The following is a 20507-nucleotide window of genomic DNA, read 5'->3' on the forward strand; positions in this document are numbered from 1 at the left end:
CTCCCCAGGCAGGAATGTACAACTGCCACATTCGAAGGCAGGATCATTCCAAGAGGAATTCAGGTCTGGGAAGGGCCTCGTGGCTGGAGAACTTTATGTGTCCCCGAAGCAGCTAGGAAGCGGCCAAGTAAAGCAAAACTGACGGAGAACCACCCTGTGAAGTCAGTGGTACAGCGAAGCCATCTGCCTCTCCCTTGCCCGCTCAGGCCCTTTTTGGTGGATGACAGTGTGTCCCTGAGAGCCAAGGGTTGTGAATTTGTGTGTGTGTGCGTATGGGAGGAACAGAGAACTGGGTCGCACAGCACTTCCCAACAGACTCCTCTAACGCCCAGGTTCATCCAGAACCGCTTCATCTGGCAGACATGGGTGGGCTGTGTGTGTGCTTAATGGATGACGATGCGTCCTCCCTGGGCACAGACGCTGGGCGAAGAGTCAAGCGTGTGAGTCAACTGCAAGAAGAGGCTTGAATCATACATTTTGAAAAGTGTTTGGTCAACAACCCTTCTGAGAACAAGCCTTCAGTTTTTCTGCTGTTGCGTTTGTGGAATTCAAGGTGGAGAGAGCGTGGTAGTCCGTGTCTATTTCTCTGAGAGGCAGAGAGAAAAGACGCGTATACAACACAGCATGCAATAATTGGCTCACCCCTCCAATGTCTGCACTGGAGAGAGCGGGGTCTAGGTCAGAACCATGAACTGTCAATCAACCACGTCTCCCAGGATCATGACAAGAACTTGAGACTTCGCTGCTACCTCCCAGGGTCTGCGCCAGCAGGGAGCTGGAATCAGGAACTGGAGCCAAGAACTGAACTCAGGTGCTGGATTACAGGACACAGTTTCTTAATGCTAGATGAGACACCTGACCCCTCCACTACTTTGAAAAGCTTTGATCCAAACTGAGGGACGCGTGTTTTCAGACATTAAGCTATGCCAGCCTCTCAGCATCGTGTGCTGAGACCAAGCTCAACTACCAGCTTTTGTGCACAACTGATTGTGTCAAGCATCGAGGGCCAAATCATGATGTGAGCTTACCACTGCTGTAGCACTGTGGCACAGCGAGTTAAGCTGCTGTCTGTGGTCCTCACCAGTGGTTCCAGTCCTGGTTGTTCCCCTTTTGATCCAGCTCCCTAATGCACCTGGAAAAGCCGCAGAGGGAGGCCTCAGTGTTGGGACTGCTGCCATCCCTGTGGGAGACCTGCACGGAGTTCCTGGCTTCAGTAGGCCCTGCCCCAGTCATGGTGAGATTGAAGCAGTGAACTAACGCATGAAAGCTATTTCTCTCTCTCTTCTTCTCTCTGAACCCTGCCTTTCAATGAGACAAATAAATTTTAAAAGAAGAGCTGACTTAAAGTGGGTGGACCGTTACATGCTCAAAAAACAGGTGAGAAAGGTCCGTGGATGAGATGCCACCAGATTCAGATCCACACGATCGGTGTAGGATTCGAGTTGCTATGACATGTTGTGGCACGCAGGTGAGTTAAAAGGCTGTTACGGAAGCACTGTGCTTTGTTCACCAAGACTGTTTCTTGGCTTCTCCGTTTGTTCCAACTGCTCTGCAGTTTGTTCTGTCCATCCACCGAAACGGAAGTGACTCACGTACTGTGGAGCCAGTACACAGAAGGGCAGGTATGAATTCTCCATCTATTTCCTTGCTCTACTGCCAGGAAGGAGGAGGCGCAAGCCTCCAGGGATACAGGTTCCAAACACCATAGCGCCCATCAACCCCGGTTCTTAAGTGGAAAGCCCTTGTCCCCAGCTCCACCCACCCCATCACCAGCCTGTATGGGTCTTGTCACTGAGACAACACATAAGCCTGTGTCCAACTGAGATTCTGGGGTTCATCTGTCAGTGCCACACGGTCTGGGTCAGCACAGCAATTAGCCTTTCTAGATCTTTCTGTGTATAAGGAAACACCATCTGGAGGCAGGATGAGCCATTTGAGTTTCAAAGTCTTTGAAGGAGCCAGGAAGCCTTCCCAGGGTTACTCCCTAGGTTGCCCCGTCCCTTTGGGGAGTGGTAAAGGAGGAAGTGGGGTCATTTGGGGGTTGCTATCTGACAGCCTCCTTCTGGTGGTTTTTCTTCCCATTCCCCAAGCTCCTCTTGGGACTTCAGGCTTGCTAAACACACAGTACACATCAGTGAAATTATTCATTGTGGTCTGCATCTGAGTGAGCCAGCTTCCGTTACTAAGAAAGGTCTTAACAAAACAGGAAGTTTTTCTTGGATCTGGAAATGGAACTCTTGCCTTCTGACACCAGGTCTTTTTTTTACTTCTGCAAATCTCAATTTTCCCTACTTCCCTATCCGAGGGTGTGGCACAGAGAAGGCTATGTAAAAGCAGAAAATGCTAATTAGAATAGTAGGTGAGTAGGGGCTAACTGGGTTAGGGGGCTGGGTGCACGGTAAGACAGTAGCTGGACCAGGCCTGAGAATCTCATCTGATCACTTATCTCCTATCCCTCCACATACATTCCCCAAAATCCTTCCCCGCTTTGACCTTGGGGAAGTGTTGAGAAGGGAAGTACAAAAGCTTCTCCTTGAAAAGAACCCTTCCCTCACCCACATATTCCAGATCTTTCTTACAACATCTTTTAAAAATTGACTTCTTTGAAAGGCAGAATGACAAAAGCAAGAGAGAGATTTCATTCTGTAGTTTACTTTCCTAAACACCTGTTAGCAGCCAGGAGCTCCGGGACTCCATCAGAGAATTCCCTGTGGGTGCTAGGGACCCACTGATGTGGACATCCGTCGGTGTTTTCCCACGATACATCAACAAGAGGTTGGAGAGAAAGTACAGTGTGCGTAGATATGGGATGCAGTGGAGGGGGATACCAAGTGATGGCACCAAGGCCCACCCCTTCCTTGGACCTTGCTCGACGGGCCTTTCCTGTTATACGCCACTGCTCGGAGAGGGTGCTCTCAATGCTGGCCACATAGTGGGCACTCAGGGGTATGTGCTACAGTTCAGAAGGGCATAACCGATTCTCACAGCTATCTAAACATGGGGAATGGGAACGGGGAAAAGTCATTTGTAATCTACCAGTCCTCTTTTCACCCCAACAATTAGGTGATACAGGTCCTGGTGGTGACTAATATATGTGGTATAGTATCATCATTATATATCAGTAACCACCGGGACAAGCTAAGTAGCATCTATTTCTATTTGTCTGTAGTTAAAGCTATCAAAGCCCTAAGAACATTAGCACTAGGTGATGGAATCTCATGTTCATTCTAATTCTTAAGTTCTTACTTAAGACTTATATTTTCTACTTTTTCCCCTGCCAAGGAAAAAACACATATTATGCTTATCCAAAACATGGAATGGGGAGTAGCGATTTTTGGTTTGTGCCTTATGTTGGGGTGCCTAGGTTTGATGTCCAGCTCCGACTCCTGATCCAGCTCCCTGATGGTGCACTGTGGGATACAGTAGCAATGCTTCAACTGTTTCCTGTCACCCGTGTGGGAAACTAGGGTTGGGTCCCCAGCTCTTGGCTACAGCTCCAGCCCAGCCCCAATGTTCTGGGCATATATGAAATGGGCCAGGGAGTGGGAATTCTCTCTCAAAACAAACAAAAAGGGTAGTGGTGAATGAAGGGGACAGCCTTGTAGATTTTTTTAAAAAACTTTTTCTTAAGGAACTCAATAGGCTTTATATTTTGGCATTCTAAATCATTAATTGTGTTTGGAATGGCAGAAACTGCTCTCAGTTGTGGAACTTTCAATTCTAAGGAACATTAATCAAAACATGGAGCAGAACAGGGCTCCCAAAGGGAGGTGTGCTCAGAGGTGGGAGGGGGTGGTGAGGAGGATGCTCCTATTTGCTTTTGTTTATGGACACAAGGACCTAGCCCCGTAAGTGTGACTCCTTATTCGGGTGGTAATGACAAGGACCAGGCCTAGCTCCATTGGGAACATATTATATAATATGGGTGGTAATGAAACTGTAGCACTTCCTCCGGCATTTTCAACAAAAGCCTGCTATGCTTGTGCACTTGGCTTCCAGCTCTTTCTCCTTGGTTCTAGCCACCCCCTCCCTCCTCGTCCAGACCTCAAGCAGAATGGGTGTGTGTGCTGCGAAGCGTTTTGTGCAAGAGCTTTGCTGCCATCTGGTCTTTTGGGCAACGTAGAGGACTTAGGGCCGAATCTGCCCTCTTAGTACAATTTCAAACCAATGAGAAGAAACACAAGGGTTCCTGTGTCAACACACAGAATCCATTAAGACCTCTGCAGGGAGCAAGGTTTTGTTTTTAAACAAGAGCAAACAAAAGAAGTTTACGACCTCACATTGCCCTGGAGGGTGGTGGGGTGGAATTGGGGGGTGGTGGGGACCGGGTTAGGAACCCAGGAATCCTGGGCAGTTAACCTGAAACTCAGGGTCTGGCAACAGGCGACTAGGGTCCATTTCTCATCTGGGGGGTGGATTCACTTCCAGGCTCATTCCTGTGGCTTGCTGGCAGCTCTTCCAGCAAGCGGCAACTTCTTAACAGGACTTTGGAACTTTTTGGATGGCTCCTAGGAACATCAAGTCTGTTTCCTTTCTGGGCGGAGGTGGCTCAGCTGGCTAGATTTTCTAACCAACAATTCTGGTGTGGTGTACAAACTTCCTGCATCTGGCCGCGCCGCCTTTAGAACCTACAGTCAGAAAAGTTCCTATTCAGACAGGAGCTGGCCTGCAGGGTCTCTTATCCTAGTGATCAGCAGCTCTGGTGTGTTCGTGAACTTGGCAACCCACCCCCCAGACTAGTCGTTGATTCGAGTAATCCCTAACGGAATGCTCACTATATAGGCACGGCTTTGCTGGAACAGTCCCTCAGCTTCTGACCTCCCTGGGCAGTGGATCTGATAGACCTTCATGTTTCCCCTTTTTTGATGTGGAATGTGGAGAAGTTACCCAGCAGTAGCTGCAGCAGCCACAGCAGGAGCAGGATTTAAATCTTAACTCAGTGTCAAGCCAAAGCTCGTTTTGTTTCTAGGCCTCAATAAACAGAGTTAGTTCAGAGGCTAGGAAGGTTAAAAAAAAAAATTGACAGCATTCCAGCCCCACCAGCATCTTCAATGAGGAGTTTTTGTCATGTGCTGTAAACAGTTATACATTTCCAGAACTTGTGGCACACCCATAGTAAAAAGTTAATTACTAGGAGGCTTCCACATGCGCATGGACAAGGAACTGAAGTCCTGGGTGGAACCCTGATCCTGGGTTCCCTCCATTCCAGCACAGACTCATGGGGAACTCACAAGATGGAGGCCTTTTCCCAGAAGAAAGCAGACCCCTTCTGTCCTTTTTTTTTTGGAAGATGACGGGCGTGTGGTGGATGCTACGTTTTTAAGCAGTGTTTAAAATGTACAGTCTATTCTGTAGAGCTGCTGAGACCACAGAACTCGTCTCCCGCCCTTGTTTTGCTGAGGCTGTTTATGGAGGATTATAAAAGGGGGGCAACCCTCTTCGGGCTTCTTCTAAAAGCACCAGAAATCCTATAGCTTCTGATGACCCGTCCCAGCCAGATGAGATCTCAAAAACAAAAACCCACAACACAACCAAAGTCACAGTGGGACCAAAGAAGGCTCATTTGTTGAGACCTCCCTCTCCTCCTCCTTGCTAGGCGTGGTGGATCTGATTTACAGTCTTCACCCGCGCTTCACCCGTGGGATCCCTCGAAGAGGCTGAGGTGTAGACCAGGAGGAAGCAATTAGGGAGAGCAAGGGAGGGGGAGGGGAAGGGGGCGAGAGAGTGTGAGAAGGCAAAGCCTTGCGGGGAGACCGCATGACAGGCCGACCTGAGTGAGCCCATGTGTGGCGAGGCCTGGTTGATTGAAGGGCTGCTGAATGCGGTCTGGCCTCCCTTGGGTTCAGCCACACAGCTTCCAGCCGAGAGCTCAGGGCCCAGTGCAGGGCGAGCAGGCTGGGCGGCGTGTGAGCCCTCCTCCCCCTTTGTCAGGATCTCGTTTATATGCTTGCACAGGCAGATCTTGGTGTTCCCAGCTGTAAGGCTTTGGGATTTGCAGTTTATCCCCTGCGGGGTAAATAAGAACAGCTGCCATCTTCTGCCAGCAAATCACTTGCTTTTCTCAGCTTGGAGGTTCAGGAGGATGGCGAATGCACAAGTTGTGTGTGTGTGTGTGTGTGTGTGTGTGTGTGTGAGAGAGAGAGAGAGAGAGAGAGAGAGAGACAGTGAGAAGGGGTGGGCCAAGCTTTGCAACCTGTGAAGCACCGAGTGAATGTGAGCCTAGTCATGGGGGCAAGCTGGAAAGCTGGGCTTTCTTGTGCAAGCAGCAGCCTCAGAACTGAAGGCCTCGTGCGCACCGAGGGAGGGCCCAGATTCTCACGCGCATTTCTGAAACTGGGCGTGACTCCGAAGCCTCCCTTCTAATGCCGTGTTGAGGCCACAGGCCCTAGGCGTAGACGCAGGCTGGAAGTCTGGCTCTGCCACTTAGGGACACAACGTTGTGACATGTCCCATCCAAGGCACGCAGGAAGAACAGGCATGAGGACGTGCGCACGCAAGAGCCAGCAAAGCCTCCTGACTGGCCTCCGGAAGTGGGCTCCCAGGGGCTGCGGAAGTAGTGGTGTTAAGCTCCCAACTACAGAGGGTCTCCTCAGAACACCCGCTGAGGAGTCATGGCTGGGCTGTGGGAGGGGCTCTCTACGGTATAACCTTTTGCTTGACCATTAAAACAAACATTTGTTGAGAACTTGCTGTTACAGGATCTCCACTCACTCATGCTTCATTTGAGGTAGGGGTCACTCTCAAGCATTCTTCAGATTGCAGACTGACACTTGAGCGTTCAAACATGCCAAGGATTGATCAGATCTATTTACATGGGGGGGGCGGGGAACGACACACCAAACCCAGCTGTTTCTATTGCGGGAGTTACACAAATCAGCTCAGTTCTCAGAGAAGCATCTGGCACTTTCAGTCTCATTCCTGGTACACAGGTTAGGGGATCGCAGCCCAGAGAGGTCAAAGAACACACAAGGTCACACAGCCTAGTGTGTCTTGTGGCTAAGGCATCGCGCACAGGCGCGAGAGCCAAGTGTTTGGATGCCACGAAAAGAAGCAAAAGAAATGCGACCAGGACGCTACAGGGAAGGCCCACTGAAATCAACATTTCTTGTAGCAAGAGTAAATTATGCTTTTGTAACTTAGGACCAACGCACTAGAGGGCGCTAAAGACACACACAGTGGTACCTTTTGATAAAGCAGTTCCCACAGTGCTACAAGATATATAATCAGTAAGGGATTCATGCCAAAAGGGCCTCCCAAAAAAGAGTATGATGTAGTTTATGATAATACAGAAGCTGAATTTCTATCCCCTCAATTAGAAAAAGGCCTCGTGCATTCTATTGGGCAACTCATAGCTTGTATCTACCTGATACTGATTGCTATTCAAAGTACCATTCAGTTGAGATGTTTAATTTCTCTGAGGCCAGCCTGCTGGGAGGGGTGAGGGAACAGAGGATAAATTGGCTGAAAATAAACTTTCAAAAAATTGCACGGAGATTTCATTTTATTTTTCAAATTTTATTTTAGCAAAGTGAAAAAAAAAATCCATCTTTCTTTGAGATTTTAAATTAAAAAGGAGCAATACCCCCTAGCCTCGATCCCAGGTTTCAGAGGCAACAACATTTTAGAGTTACTAACAGATGTCTAAGCAACACTTTTTATTTTCTGGTTTTTCAAGCTGAAAACTTCCTCTGAAAACTGAGGAAAGCCGGCTAACTGTCATCTCTTCTATACAACAGAATTTACAGAACGTTTTATTGTCGGCCATGACTACACACACATTACTGCAGAAGCCTTGTAAAACACCCTCCATTATCTCAAGTCCGAAGAGAGGCAGCGCTGATGCGCAGACACCTGCGTCAGCTTTCAGGACAATGGGCTGACCTTGTACTGCTGTTTCACGGAGAGTCACGCCCAACTCTCGGGCCATTATTCTCATTGGTGTTTTTTTACATTTTGTTATGTAACATAAAGTGCATACTATCTCAAGTCTACACTAGGTGAATTTTCAGTTCACGAAGAAATGTGCAAATACACCTCACCCTTTCTCCCAACGGATGTTGCCTCCAAGCTAAGTACTCTTCTAGTTCGTTATCGCACATTAGCTGCATTTTTAAAACTTCCTATAAAATTTTCTGTCGACCTTCCAAAGATGAGAAACGCCCCAAACTACAAGGAACTTGGAGCTTCGCCCACGGCGTGGGGATCAGGGCACCTCACCGCTCTGCTTGGTGGCTGACCGTCTGCAGCCCCACTCAACGCCTAACAGCTACGATTCAGTCACAAGGCTGGATTTTTGTCATTTGCGCGCGTGGGGTGGGGCGCACTGAGAGTAAGAATCACTTTCGTGCATTTCATTCTTTACCATATTACAAACGGCCACAGGAAGTACAGCCACAGACGTCGTCAGCGCGACTTTGCCCAGCAGGGCTGGAGGGCGCGGGAGCAGCGGGCACCTGGGGCTTGCTGTCAGGAAACAGCCTCGTGTGCTCGGGAAAGGCCAGCAAACCCGCAAACCCGCACACGCTGACCGGAAACACAGAGCTCAGGAATCAGTCCTACAGGCCGCTCGGGAGGTGGCAAGCTCAGCCAACAGACACCTGCTCCTGGGCTACAGACGGAAGGCCAGAACCCCTCCCCTCGTGCCCCAAGCCGCTTTCTGCCTCGAACTGTCTCGGCAGCTTCACAAGCAGTCTCTCATTTGTTCCATTACTAATCAAGTCACTCCGAGGTCAGCTTTTTCCACCGAGCCGCAGCAGCGGGACCTCGCCGCCCTTCCTCCCCCGACTCTCCGCCTGCCTCCGCTGGGCGCCGCGCACGCACCGGCTGTCCCGTCCTCCCGGCGCGCAGGACAATGGCCTGCCGGCCAGCGCTGTCAGAAGATGGCGGCCGCGCGGGCTCGGGGCCACCGAGGGCGTCGCCGCCGAGCCGGAGAGCGGCCTGGCCGCTTTGTTTGGAGATGATGCAGACAAAGGGGGTTGAGTGAACTGAACAGCCGAACAGCCCAGGCCGCGGGTCCCCGGAAAGGGCCGGGCGGAAGCACACGGTCCTGGCACCCCCGAGCGGCCCGCGGGTCGGGCGGGCGGCGTGGCGCGGCCGGCCTCGCTCCGACCGAGGACGCCGAGGGGTCACGGCTCGCTCTGGCCCAAGGACTTCCGGAGGGCTCCCGCCCACTGCGGCTGCGCGGCTCCGGGCCTGCCGCGCCGGAGGGCGGCGCCCCTCGTGACGCAGGAAGCGGCTCCGGCGACGCCCTTGACCGCCCGGCCGGGCTGCCGGGGCTTGCTCGAGCCGGCTGCAGCGCAGCCTCCCGTCAGGCCGGCTGTGCGTGGCTGCCGGGGCCATCCTACTGCTTGCGAGCAGCCACCAGCCAGGAGGAGCCTCCTACGGGCGAAGGGCCTTGCGGGGCACCCGAGGTGTGCCCATTATGACATGTCAATTATATAGCAAACGCAGTAAAAGGGCAAATCCTACACGAAGTCAACTGGGACACCCAACCGCTCCTCTTTATTGCTCGTCAGGTTTAAAGAGCTCCGAAGTCCGATCCAGTATTTCTAACGGAAGAAAAACCACCCCAAGTTGGCTTTTCACCTCATTCACTTCAAGTCGAGTAGCTCCTCCAAGGTTAATTGAGGGGTCATTCTAGCTGGAAGGCAGAATAACTGCAGCATCCGAATCTTAGCACCAGGCAAGGACCCTTAGCCGGGAAGCTGCAGACAGATTTTTCACTGTGCATTACGTAATGCACATTTAGAAGTCTGAGAAGGATCCACAGGCTTTTACGGAGCTGTCAGAGGCCCCACGGCACAAAACTGATGGCGAATTCCTTCGTACTAGGGGGCTAGGGAAGTATTCATAATAAAAGTTTATTTTTCTAGGGATTTCTTGCAAATTAAGTTTGTCGTCTTGACCACTAAGAATGCATGTCCCGGAAATCATGGGCCTTATTTTCTATCTCCTGTTGACAATCAAACGTTGGTTCTTTACTGCGGCTAATTTGAAAGAAACCACCAGAAATAGAAAGATCCCAACGGCTGCCTCAAATCCACACTACACAGCAGTCGGGATTTTCTGAACCTCACTTCCCGTCAGTTATGACTGCACAGGATGCTAATTAAAAAGTCCGACAATGTCCATTTGAGTAATGGTATACTTATGTTGACTCCTCTGTATCTAACCAGATTTTAAAAAGGATCGTTAATCCCTTCATTTGGTAAGACAAATGTTTCCATCCTAATTAACCCCTAGAAGCACTATTTTCCAGATCCTGACCTCGCATAATTCAACTACCTTCCAACTTTCTTATGTAGCTTTCCTGCTCAACAGGAATGGAGACAGGGAGTATCCAATCTCGGAACAGCACCGTTCTTTGCTTTCCCAGGACTGAACTGAACATTTGGGCGCTCTACAATGGGTTTACCTTCCATGCTGTAGCGTCTGCATCCCAGAAAGGCTTGCTAAACACTGTTCGTGAAACCTTCTGCAAGAGCTGAACATATTTCTTATTTTAAAACGGGGCATTTCCTTGTTAATACCGACTTGACTTTAGCTTGGTAGCTTTCTCAAGAATCTGCACTTTTAGTGGCCAGGGCTGGGACACAGGGGGATAATCCAGCCCGTGATGTGCCAGTTCACGGCCCAGCTGCTCCACTTCCCATCCAGCTCCCTGCTTGTGGCCTGGGAAAGCCAAGGAGGGTGACTCAGGTCCTTGGGCATCAGTACCCACGTGGGGGACCTCAAAGAAACGACCCCCTCTCCTCGCCTGGCTTCTGTTTGGTTAGCTCTCACCATTACAGCCAAGTGGGGACCGAACCAATGGATAGCTAACTCTTTTAGAGAAATAACTAAATCTACAACAAGCAAAAGCAATGTGCACTTTCGAGACTACGGTGATTCTGATGCAGGCTGACCTAGGGCCTGTCATTTTAAGAGTCACTGGCTTAGAGTTAACCACATCAAGTGTGCAGAATCATTTCAATGGTCCAAAGTTACCCAGCAAATTAACGGAAACTAGTGGAAATGCTGGAGCCATCTAAGTGGTCTGTGCAAAAATGCAAATCTGATTTGGCATTACTACAGTGCTACTGTATTCTAAAAAAAAAAAAAAAAAACTAAACTAAATGAAATACGCTTTATGGAAACTAACCTTTCTCAAAGAAAACCTGTTTCACGAATGCTGTTATTCATTTAAAGTATTTTGGATTTGAAATAATATATCCCAAGTTTAGTAATTCACCTACTTCTGATGACAAATGTGCAATTAGTTCTTTATTACCTTGCTAATGTTGACCAGCAAAGTGCCCGTTAGCAAATCAAGCCTCAGCAAAGACCCTGTACTGCAGTCACACTTAGGAAAGCACTTAGTAAAATCAGTTGGCCGAGTCCAGCTAGCTGCTCCCAGAAGAGGTTCTCAATGTCACGTGTGAAGGTGCCCAAGGCTGACACTTCTCCGCCACTGGGCTCCCAGCTCCCGCTGTTATCCTGGCCTAGCCCGCGTGAGCACTGCAGAGTGGACCAGAGAACAGCTCCACCTGTCTTGGCCTCAAGACAGCATTTTGGTGCAAAATGCATGTGTTGTGTTGTTTCCATATTCTGCTTTTCCCGAAAGCTTGGAGGAATCCCCCTGCGTGTCAGGTCTGTATCCTAACTTCCACTGCCAAGACGAAGTGTAGACCACATTACCGACTGTAACACTGAAAAAGAAAGGTTCATTTTGTGTGCTTTTAATCTATTTACAAACATTACTTTAAACATTATTAAGTGCTTCATGAAGTCGAGTGTGCCTCTGTGAATGTGACTCATCAGAGCTCTGTTGAAGAATTTGGCAGAGGCCTCAAAGGCTGCCCCAGGAGGGCAGCGACCCATGTCATGCACGTAGGATTCTAAGTCCAATATAGCTTCGATAATTGCTTTATAAAAGGCTTATAGTCATTGAAGAATTCTTCGTCTTAAAAGAAAATCTATTATTTTTATGCCCAATTAGCTTTATTAGTAGTCTGCCAAGTAATAAGTATTCATAGTAAAGACAGAGTCCACTGCATTGAGACTTTTAATTTCGTACTGCCATCTTTGAAGGTTAAGCTTTCCCAGTGAGGAGGCAAATAATCTCTATTTATTAATGTCATTTATGCAATTAGTTTATTCTCTTTGAACAGTGAGGCCTTTGCTCACAAGTTACTTATTAACCTGTTTCTAGTTTTTCTTCAAAACTAAGAGCATGGTCAGTGTGCTATTTTGCCACTGTACCAAGTCCCTGCACTGTCTAGCAGCCAAGAATGAGGTTATACAGACCCTCCCCACCAGAAGGTACTGATTTAAAGTTAACGTGTTTATTTTCTAGCTGCTGTAATAACCCTGTAATTATACTTCCTCCTAACTGTCCCTATGACACGGGGGTAAAGCCCTACAGTAGTTAATGGTTCTAAGCATTATCTATTTTTTAAATCTTCAGTTTCAAATATTCCTCTTGTCCAGAATCTAAGGTCACACTTGGAAATATTTTAAGTTTTACCAGTTACATATTCTTAACCTCCCTTCCCCCTTTAATAATCCCTATTGACTCCTGGACTATATAAAGCCCCAGGCTGTGCTTGCTGCAGTCTGCTCTAACTGGGAAAGACTAACCAAGGCTGAACGTCATGCGTCTGTATGTCTGATTAAGCGACTCATTAAAAAGCGCTGGCTGAATATCTAATAATTCACTACAGTGAGTTTTAGCATCTCAAATTACCACTAATGCTTCCCTTTGGCCAATTAGTACAGCAAGAAGACATATTAAAGTACTCACTACATACGCAGGGGAAGAGAAACCTAATGGTTATAAACTTGAAAAACAAAACAACCATAGAAGACATAAGTTTATTTAAGCAGCATATGTGTACTAATCATAGAAAAATCAGTAATTTTCTAGCTTTATGTATACAAACAAAATTCAAATAAGTCCAAAAACTTGTGATTCTAATTCCGGTACCAACAGAATGGAAATTACTGTTCTGAAATATTCCTTAGAATTAAAAAAACTTCGAATTAAAAAAAAAAACCCACTTGAAAAAAGGCATGAAATTCCTTAACCACCTTCTTGTGTACTAGGACAGTCTACTTATTGAGTGAGTCACGAGTCCAGATAATTGCTGTTTGCCACTTTCCCACCCAATGTCTCCTTCTACTCATGTTTCGGAGCACACAACCAGCTCCAACTGACTGTACTCAGGGCTCCCAGGGAGAAAGCAGCTGCCTACAGATGCAATGCAACTGTGGAGGTCTAACCATGGCTGCTCGGAGAGGCCCCGTGTCAGACAAACCAACGCAGGCAAAGGGAGATGGAGTCAGCCGGGACGATCCCCAGTCGTCATCCTCTGCTAATGTCTGCCAAGCTCGTGCTGAGCGCAGTGAGAACCACACGTGTGATAACACACAGCCACACCGGCTCTCAAAGTGAAAAATGGGGTGTCTGGTTCAAGTATTTAGCACTGGTGTAAACTCCGGTCCCAGGAATAGTGACACTTCAGATGAGTCTCTAGGGACAACAGAAATCGGCAAATGGCAAACACGAGACAGGAAGGCCCTGTTCTCTTTTACACCCTAACTCCGCCCCCTGGATGCTTAACTGCTATTTAACTACAGCCACTCAAAGGTTACCCCTCACTGCTTCAGCGGACAGAATAATGAACCCAGCGACCTGTTGGAAAGATTAAGGTTTACGTTTCATTTATCTCTACAGTTATGAATTCATCTGGCAGAGGCAGTTAAAATACAGACCTCTTAAAAGAATTTCTCCCCTTCGATGCAAAATTCCATTGTTAATGTTTGGGGCTGCTATCCTTGCAACAGAAGATGGCCCAAGTGCTGCGGCTTCTGCCACCCTCGTGGGAGACCTAGAAGCTCCTGGCTACCGCCTGGCCCAGCCTCAGCTGTGGTGGCCATCTGGGGGAGTGAACCCTGTGCAAGATTTCTGTCCCTGCCCCCAACTCTCTGAAGATGTATTTATTTGAAAGGCAGAGTTACAGAGCTGTATCCTTATGGGATGCTTTGGTGCCAGCCTCACCAGCTATACCACAATGTAGGTCCTTTTAGCTTCTGAATAATAAATCTCAAGACAAAATAAAAAAGAAACTGGGGGGCGGTTAGTGGGGCCATGGATTAGCAAACTAAGTCTCCGCCCGTGGCGCTGGCATCCAGCTGCTCCACTTCTGATCCAGCTCTGTGCTCACTGCCTGGGGAAGCCTTGGGGCCAACCTGCACCTCTGTGGGAGACGTCAGCAGCTCCTGGCCCCATTCGGGTCAGCCCAGCTCAGTGCTTCTCTGTCATTCCGGGAGTTAATCAGCTTATCAAGCCGGATCTTCCTCTCCCCTCCTCCCCCCTCTCAAATAAAAGAGAAATCTTAAGCAAAAATAACCTTACAAAAAGTACATGCGAATTTATAGAATATGAAAAAATTTTTGTGTCAAAATAAACATATTTTGCACAAACACTCTGAAATAACCTAATTGACAAAGCAGACAAATGCTTATTTACCAGTCTAAGCTGGGGATTTCAATGTAAGAGATGATCAAGCAATCTGATCTTAACAAAAAGTTGACCTCTCTCAGGCTACAGGTATGGAAAGAAGCATCTCCCTGGCCAGCACGCATCTCCAAGGAGTTCACGAAGGAGCCTAATTACATTTGTAAAGCTGCCCAGTGAACATCCAAAATGTGAAATTACACAACCCCTTGTGACTCATCCCACATTGGCATGTTGGCTTCAATCCCACCGCTGCTTCCAATTCACCCCCCCCCCCACACCATGCACCACGGAAGGCAGAAGACGATGGCCCAGTTTCCACTGCTGATGCCCAGCCCAACCCTAGCCACAGACGACAAATCAGGAGTGAACCAGCACAGGGCAGGATCTGTCTTTCCCTGTATGCCACCCTGCTTTTCAAATAAATACACGAATAATCTTTTTAAAGATTTATTAGTTTTTACTGGAAAGGCAGATTTGCAGAGAGGAGACACAGAAAGAAAGATCTTCCATCCTCCGGTTCAGTCCCCAAGTGGTCACAATGGCTAGAGCTGAGCCAACTCAAAGCCAAGAGCCAGGAGCTTCTTCAGGGTGTCCCAGGTAGGTGCAGGGTCCCAAGGCTTTGAGCTGTCCTCGACTGCTTTTCTAGGCCACAAGCAGGGAGCTGGAACACGAACCAGTGCCCATTTGGGACCCCGGCACATGCAAGGTGAGGACTTTAGCAACTAGGCTACTGCGCTGGGGCCCATGGATAAATAAAAAAACAAAACAAAACAAAACACCTTTGAAAATATAACTTTAGCCCATCAGAATACTTGTTAGAAAAAAAATGTTGCTGTTCTGATAAAATTTCCAAATACAAACAAGCAAAAAATTTAAAAAGAATCCTCTTCCAAGGGTACATAGCTAGGACGAATTTGTTTATATCATTTGGTTACTGCTATTTGGCTTGTTTAGAATTTAATTTTTAAAAAGCATGTTATCAATGATTTATTATATTCCTAAACTCAACAGTCAAGCTGCTGGAAGGTTTTGCAGTTTTGACTCCTTGAAAGAATCAAGACTGGTCTCAAAGTTTATGCAAGAAAGCAGACAACTAAACAGACATTTGACATACAACGGGCTTGCTCCACAGCCAGGTTACTAAATGCTCGGCTTCAGGACTTTACAATTTATGTGTCTGCTCCTAAGACAAAGCAGCAGGATTACATAATCTTTAGGCAACTTTGCTAGACCTGTGGTTGTATAATATGACATTCACCAAATAATCCCAGAACTATAAAACCACCATCTTACTCTGTTTGAATGTGCAATCTGAAATATACACTTCGAATTATCACAAAAGCCAAGCATTCCAAGACATTTTATTTCTACAGTTTTCTATTTATTTGAAAAGCAGAAAGATCTCGCCTGTGTGCTAGGTTATTCCCAACAGCTAAGACGGGGCCAGAACAGACCGGGAGCTGGGAAGGCAAGCCAGGCCTCTGGCATGACTACAGGGACCCCACCCTGCAAGCCACCCACTTCTGCCTCCCAAGGTACTCTCTTAGGAAACTTGAACCAAGAGTGAAGCAAAGGCCCCCCAATATGGGATGTAGGTACCCCCAAAGCAGTATCCAACAGAGTCCCCAAGATACTTCTTAAAGCTGCAAAATGGAGCAGGAGACTGAGCTTGGAAATGAATGCTGAAGCTTTAAAATTCTCTAAAGGACCACACGTGCTTGGAGCTAACCCTAACACCATAGACTGAGTGAGGAGTTCACCACCGCTTAAACTTTTCAGACACTCTGCAGCAAACAGGTTTAATCTGCCCTGAGCCATGCTGGATGCATGGCTCTGATGCCCAAAAGGACACCCTCTCGTTCCCATCAGCTAGAACCTGGAGATAACTTTTGAACCACAGCTTGCCATGAACCTTCGGGAATTGCAACATCAAGAAAATCAGGAATGATAGCAAATCTTGTTTTGGGGAACGGTGGGTGAGGAGCCCAGGAAATGTGTAATCAACCTCCCGGATGAGTATGATGAATAAATGAATTTGGGAATTCGTAACAGCATTTTATGCATTAGGGACAGAACAGACTTCCCTTAGCGAGTTTAATCCCTAAAAGCCTACAGCGACCAAGGCTGGGCGAGACTGAAGCAGAGAGCCCAGAGGAAATGACTAGAAATGAGTGACTAAACGCTACTGTTATAATGAAGTGCATTATCAGAGTCCCACTAGTTCTTTATGTAGTATCTGTAACTACCAATTAAAAAAAAAAATTGTTGGTAACTAACAAACAGGATACATCAACTTAATGTCAGAAATCTTGGATGTCACTTTTAGTGCCCAACCCTCGACAAGAATGTAACTTGTGGGGCCCGACGCGGTGGCGCAAGTGGTTAAAGGTCCTCGCCTTGCACGCCCGGGATCCCATATGGGCGCCGGTTCTAATCCCGGCAGCCCCGCTTCCCTTCCAGCTCCCTGCCTGTGGCCTGGGAAAGCAGTCGAGGACGGCCCAAAGCTTTGGGAACCTGCACCCGCGTGGGAGACCCAGAAGAGGCTCCTGGCTTCGGATCGGCATAGTATCGGCCCGTTGCGCTCACTTGGGGAGTGAATCATCGGACGGAAGACCTTCCTCTCTGTCTCTCCTCTCTGTATATCCGCCTTTCCAATAAAAAAATAATAAAAATAAATCTTTAAAAAAAAAAAAGAATGTAACTTGTGTTATGGTTAGCGCAGCAATGGACTCAGCCCTGGGTGACCGCGGCAAACAGGCAAGCAGCAGCCACACGCCCTTGGAGTTCTTCCCTCAGGTTTCTGACAAGCAGGAACCACAGTGTGTTTGCTTTCTATTCCGTTTCCTCGGTACACACAAACTACAACTCTTTGTAAAGCTGCTTTTGCACAGTGTGAATTGTTGGAGTGACCCATCAGTAATACGAGCCTTTCCCACTTTAAGTACTTTTTCTATACATCATTAAGAAGACTCTAGGGAGTCACAAGACCGTGGTTATGAAGCACAGGGATCCTGGTTCGGGAATAAATCTAACCTGCATGCCGAGAAGCATCCAGTCACTGGGTGCTGCTGACACACCTGGAAAAGACTGCTTATTCTCAGTGTTTCTCTGAGTGGGTAGTAACAATCAGAATGAATAAATCATAAGTTGTACTAAGTGAGAAGAAGAGGGTCCCATGGGAATGAATAATCAGACTTTTTTAAATTCATAGCTTAATTTAAGTCTAAAGCCCATGATTTCAAAATTCTTTCCATTCCCCTAAAGAGGGTCCAGACCCTATTATTTTCCTCTCCAACCCCACCCCACTGCCGGAAAAAAAAAGGGAAAGGAAAAGAGTTCTAATTATTTACAGGTGGTGCCTTTCCATTGCAAAATATCATTTTTTAAAAAAGGTCTATTTGTTTTTATTGCAAAGTCAGATATACAGAGAAGAGAAGAGATAGAGAGGAAGATCTTCTGTCTGCTGATTCACTTCCCAAGTGGCTGCAACAGCTGGAGCTGAGCCGAACCGAAGCCAGGAGCCTCTTCCAGGTCTCCCACACGAGTGCAGGGTCCCAAGGCTTTGGGCTGTCCTTTCCCAGGCCACAAGCAGGGAGCTGGATGGGAAATGGGGCAGTTGGGACACAAGCCGGCATCCATATGGGATCCCAGTGCATGCAAGGTGAGGACTTTAGCTACTAGACTACCACCCTGACCCCCTCCCCCCAAAGAAAACAGTCTTTTAATAAGTTTAATCTTTATCTTTGAACATAATTTCATAGATCCCACTGGGCTCTTAAGTATTTCCAAGTGGCATCTGATTGTCAAAGAAAAGAAATCAACAACTGTGAAGGTCTCAACACCATCATTCTAAGGGCATACAACTTCCCAGGGACCTTTACTCTATGTTATTTTTGTTTAAACTTTAGAAGTCTTTTTCGACCTAAAGCTATGAATCAAGAAAACGGTCAACTACCCAAGAGCCTCTTAAGATTCGTTTTCAGCATAACACGAGCAAAGTTAGAGAACGTATCAATTTCTCCCTCAACCCTATTATGCTAAGCCTGGGCCACCTTTATTATACCAAAGTTTGTCAATTAAAAATAAAAACCTGTATTTGCCTCCAGGGAGAATAATAATGAACACTTTGAGACACATTTATTTGCAGTTGTGCCTACACTACATCAATATGCAGGGAACACAGCTACGGCCCCAGAAGGACCTCTGCAGAATATAGGGCTAGCAAGACGGAGACTAAGCGAGGAACCTACTCCGTGTTAAGGATTACCCAGAACAAGACGGAGGAAGTACTGAGAACAAAATAATTACTTAAAGTAACCATTGAGTGACTGGGTTTATAGAAATATGAGAAAAACATGATCCATTTGAGTACTAGTAAGAAAATGAGAGGGTCAGTGGGTTACTCCTGATTCCTGTTCATGCTCAGAGCCTCCTGGGAGCAGTGATGATGACCAAGTACTTGGACCCCTGCTGTCATTCTAGGAGCCCGAGCTGGAGTTCCCATCTCCCATTTTCAGCCTGGTTCGGTCCCTGTGGGCACTTGTGAAGTGAACCAGTGGATTAAAAATCTGTGCCCTCAAATGAAATGAAAACTCCCTCAAAATTCCACTTGTAAAAAAGTAATAAAAAAAATACACAAACCAAATATCCAATACAAATTCACTGCAGTTTTGCAAAATGCTTAACTTTGCGACTCAGGAAGAGTCATTCAGACGAGGCATCTTGCTAAATAGCATCAATCAGGTGGGCCAAACGATGGTTGAAGAGACAAGACTTTTTGTAGTTTGAAAGTACTAAACAAGGGACCAGCAGGGATTCTGGCATAGCCAGCTAATCCTCCACCTGTCACACGCTAGCATACAATGTGGGTACCAGTTCCAGTCCTAGCTGCTCAACTCCAATGCAGCTCTCTGCAAAAGGCCTGAGAAAACGGTGGTGCATGGCCCAACTCCTTGGGCCCCTGCACCCACTCGGGAGACCCTGAAGCTATCGGCTTCTGATCAGCTCAGCTTCAACCATCGCAGCTATTCGGGGAGTGAACCCATTAAGATCTGTCTCCCTCCCTCTCTGCAATTCTGCCTTTCAAATAAAAATAAAACCTTAAAACAAAAATAAAGCTAAGTCAAATGTTATCTAACACTAATATTGCCAAGCACCACGCTATAAATATAAACAGGCTAACAACTTACAGGCAGGGAAACTAATCCGGAGTGAAAATGTGCCTAGCAACACTAAGCACTGAATTTCTCACTTCCAACATGGAACTCAAGTAGAAAGACTTGGGGTTCCAGGCCTAGTTACATTACTTAGTGGTGTCAATTTAAAGTTCAATAGTTTCCTCAATCAGATGAGCAAAGAAAGGGCATGTTTCATTAAAACACAAAAAGCCAAAAATCTAAGAGATGAAACTGGTCCCACTCTACCGGTTTTCCAGTCTCACTTCTCAACGCGCTTCACCGGTGCTGACACTGATGTAAACACCTCGCTTACTCTTGGCCCATCCCTCTGCCTCAAAGCTGCCGACTGCAGAGGCCTTTGTACGCCACTGTCCCCAGGCCTTCACTTTTGGAATCTACAATCACTTTGATTCTTAAGCCAAAAATTCTATTTCTTCCATGAAATCCATTAGTGAGGAGCCAGGCAATGTGGCTGAAGGCTTGTATTGAGATTACATATCCGCATAGCTTAATCTTAAATTACATTATAAATGAACACAATCTGCACAGTGACATACAGGTAGCTGAGAGAACACGGATAGACTTGAGAGTTGACAAAGCTTGCGGCACATGTATTTTTAAAAAGTCTGAGTGTCTGGTGCGAGGGAGGGCAGAATCCTCTTGCTTTTATTTATGCCATGGAGGTATAAGTCAGCTGTAAGCGACTGACAGGTTAGCATTTCACAACCAATTTGATATTCGTCTGACTTGTTGCTAGTGCATGTTACAGAAAAACTTTCAGACACTTGGCGTTTGAACAGATTTTGGGGCACCAAGCATTTTACCTATCA

The 20507-nt window shown here is 47.2% G+C and overlaps 1 protein-coding gene across 1 annotated transcript; it reads right to left on the reverse strand.

The window, feature by feature from the left end:
- Positions 1-7950: 7950 nt before the first annotated feature.
- LOC121150385 lies at positions 7951-17570 on the reverse strand. The gene is made up of 2 exons (XM_040971238.1): positions 17560-17570; positions 7951-9671 (listed from the first exon to the last, which is right to left on the reverse strand). The coding sequence occupies exon 2, from the start codon at positions 9337-9339 to the stop codon at positions 8719-8721; it is 621 nt and encodes a 206-aa protein (XP_040827172.1). The 5' UTR covers positions 9340-9671; positions 17560-17570; the 3' UTR covers positions 7951-8718.
- Positions 17571-20507: the final 2937 nt, after the last annotated feature.

This window comes from Ochotona curzoniae, unplaced genomic scaffold (assembly GCF_017591425.1).
Source record: "Ochotona curzoniae isolate NIBS_2020 unplaced genomic scaffold, NIBS_Ocur_1.0 contig_21, whole genome shotgun sequence".
Taxonomy (NCBI): domain Eukaryota; kingdom Metazoa; phylum Chordata; class Mammalia; order Lagomorpha; family Ochotonidae; genus Ochotona; species Ochotona curzoniae.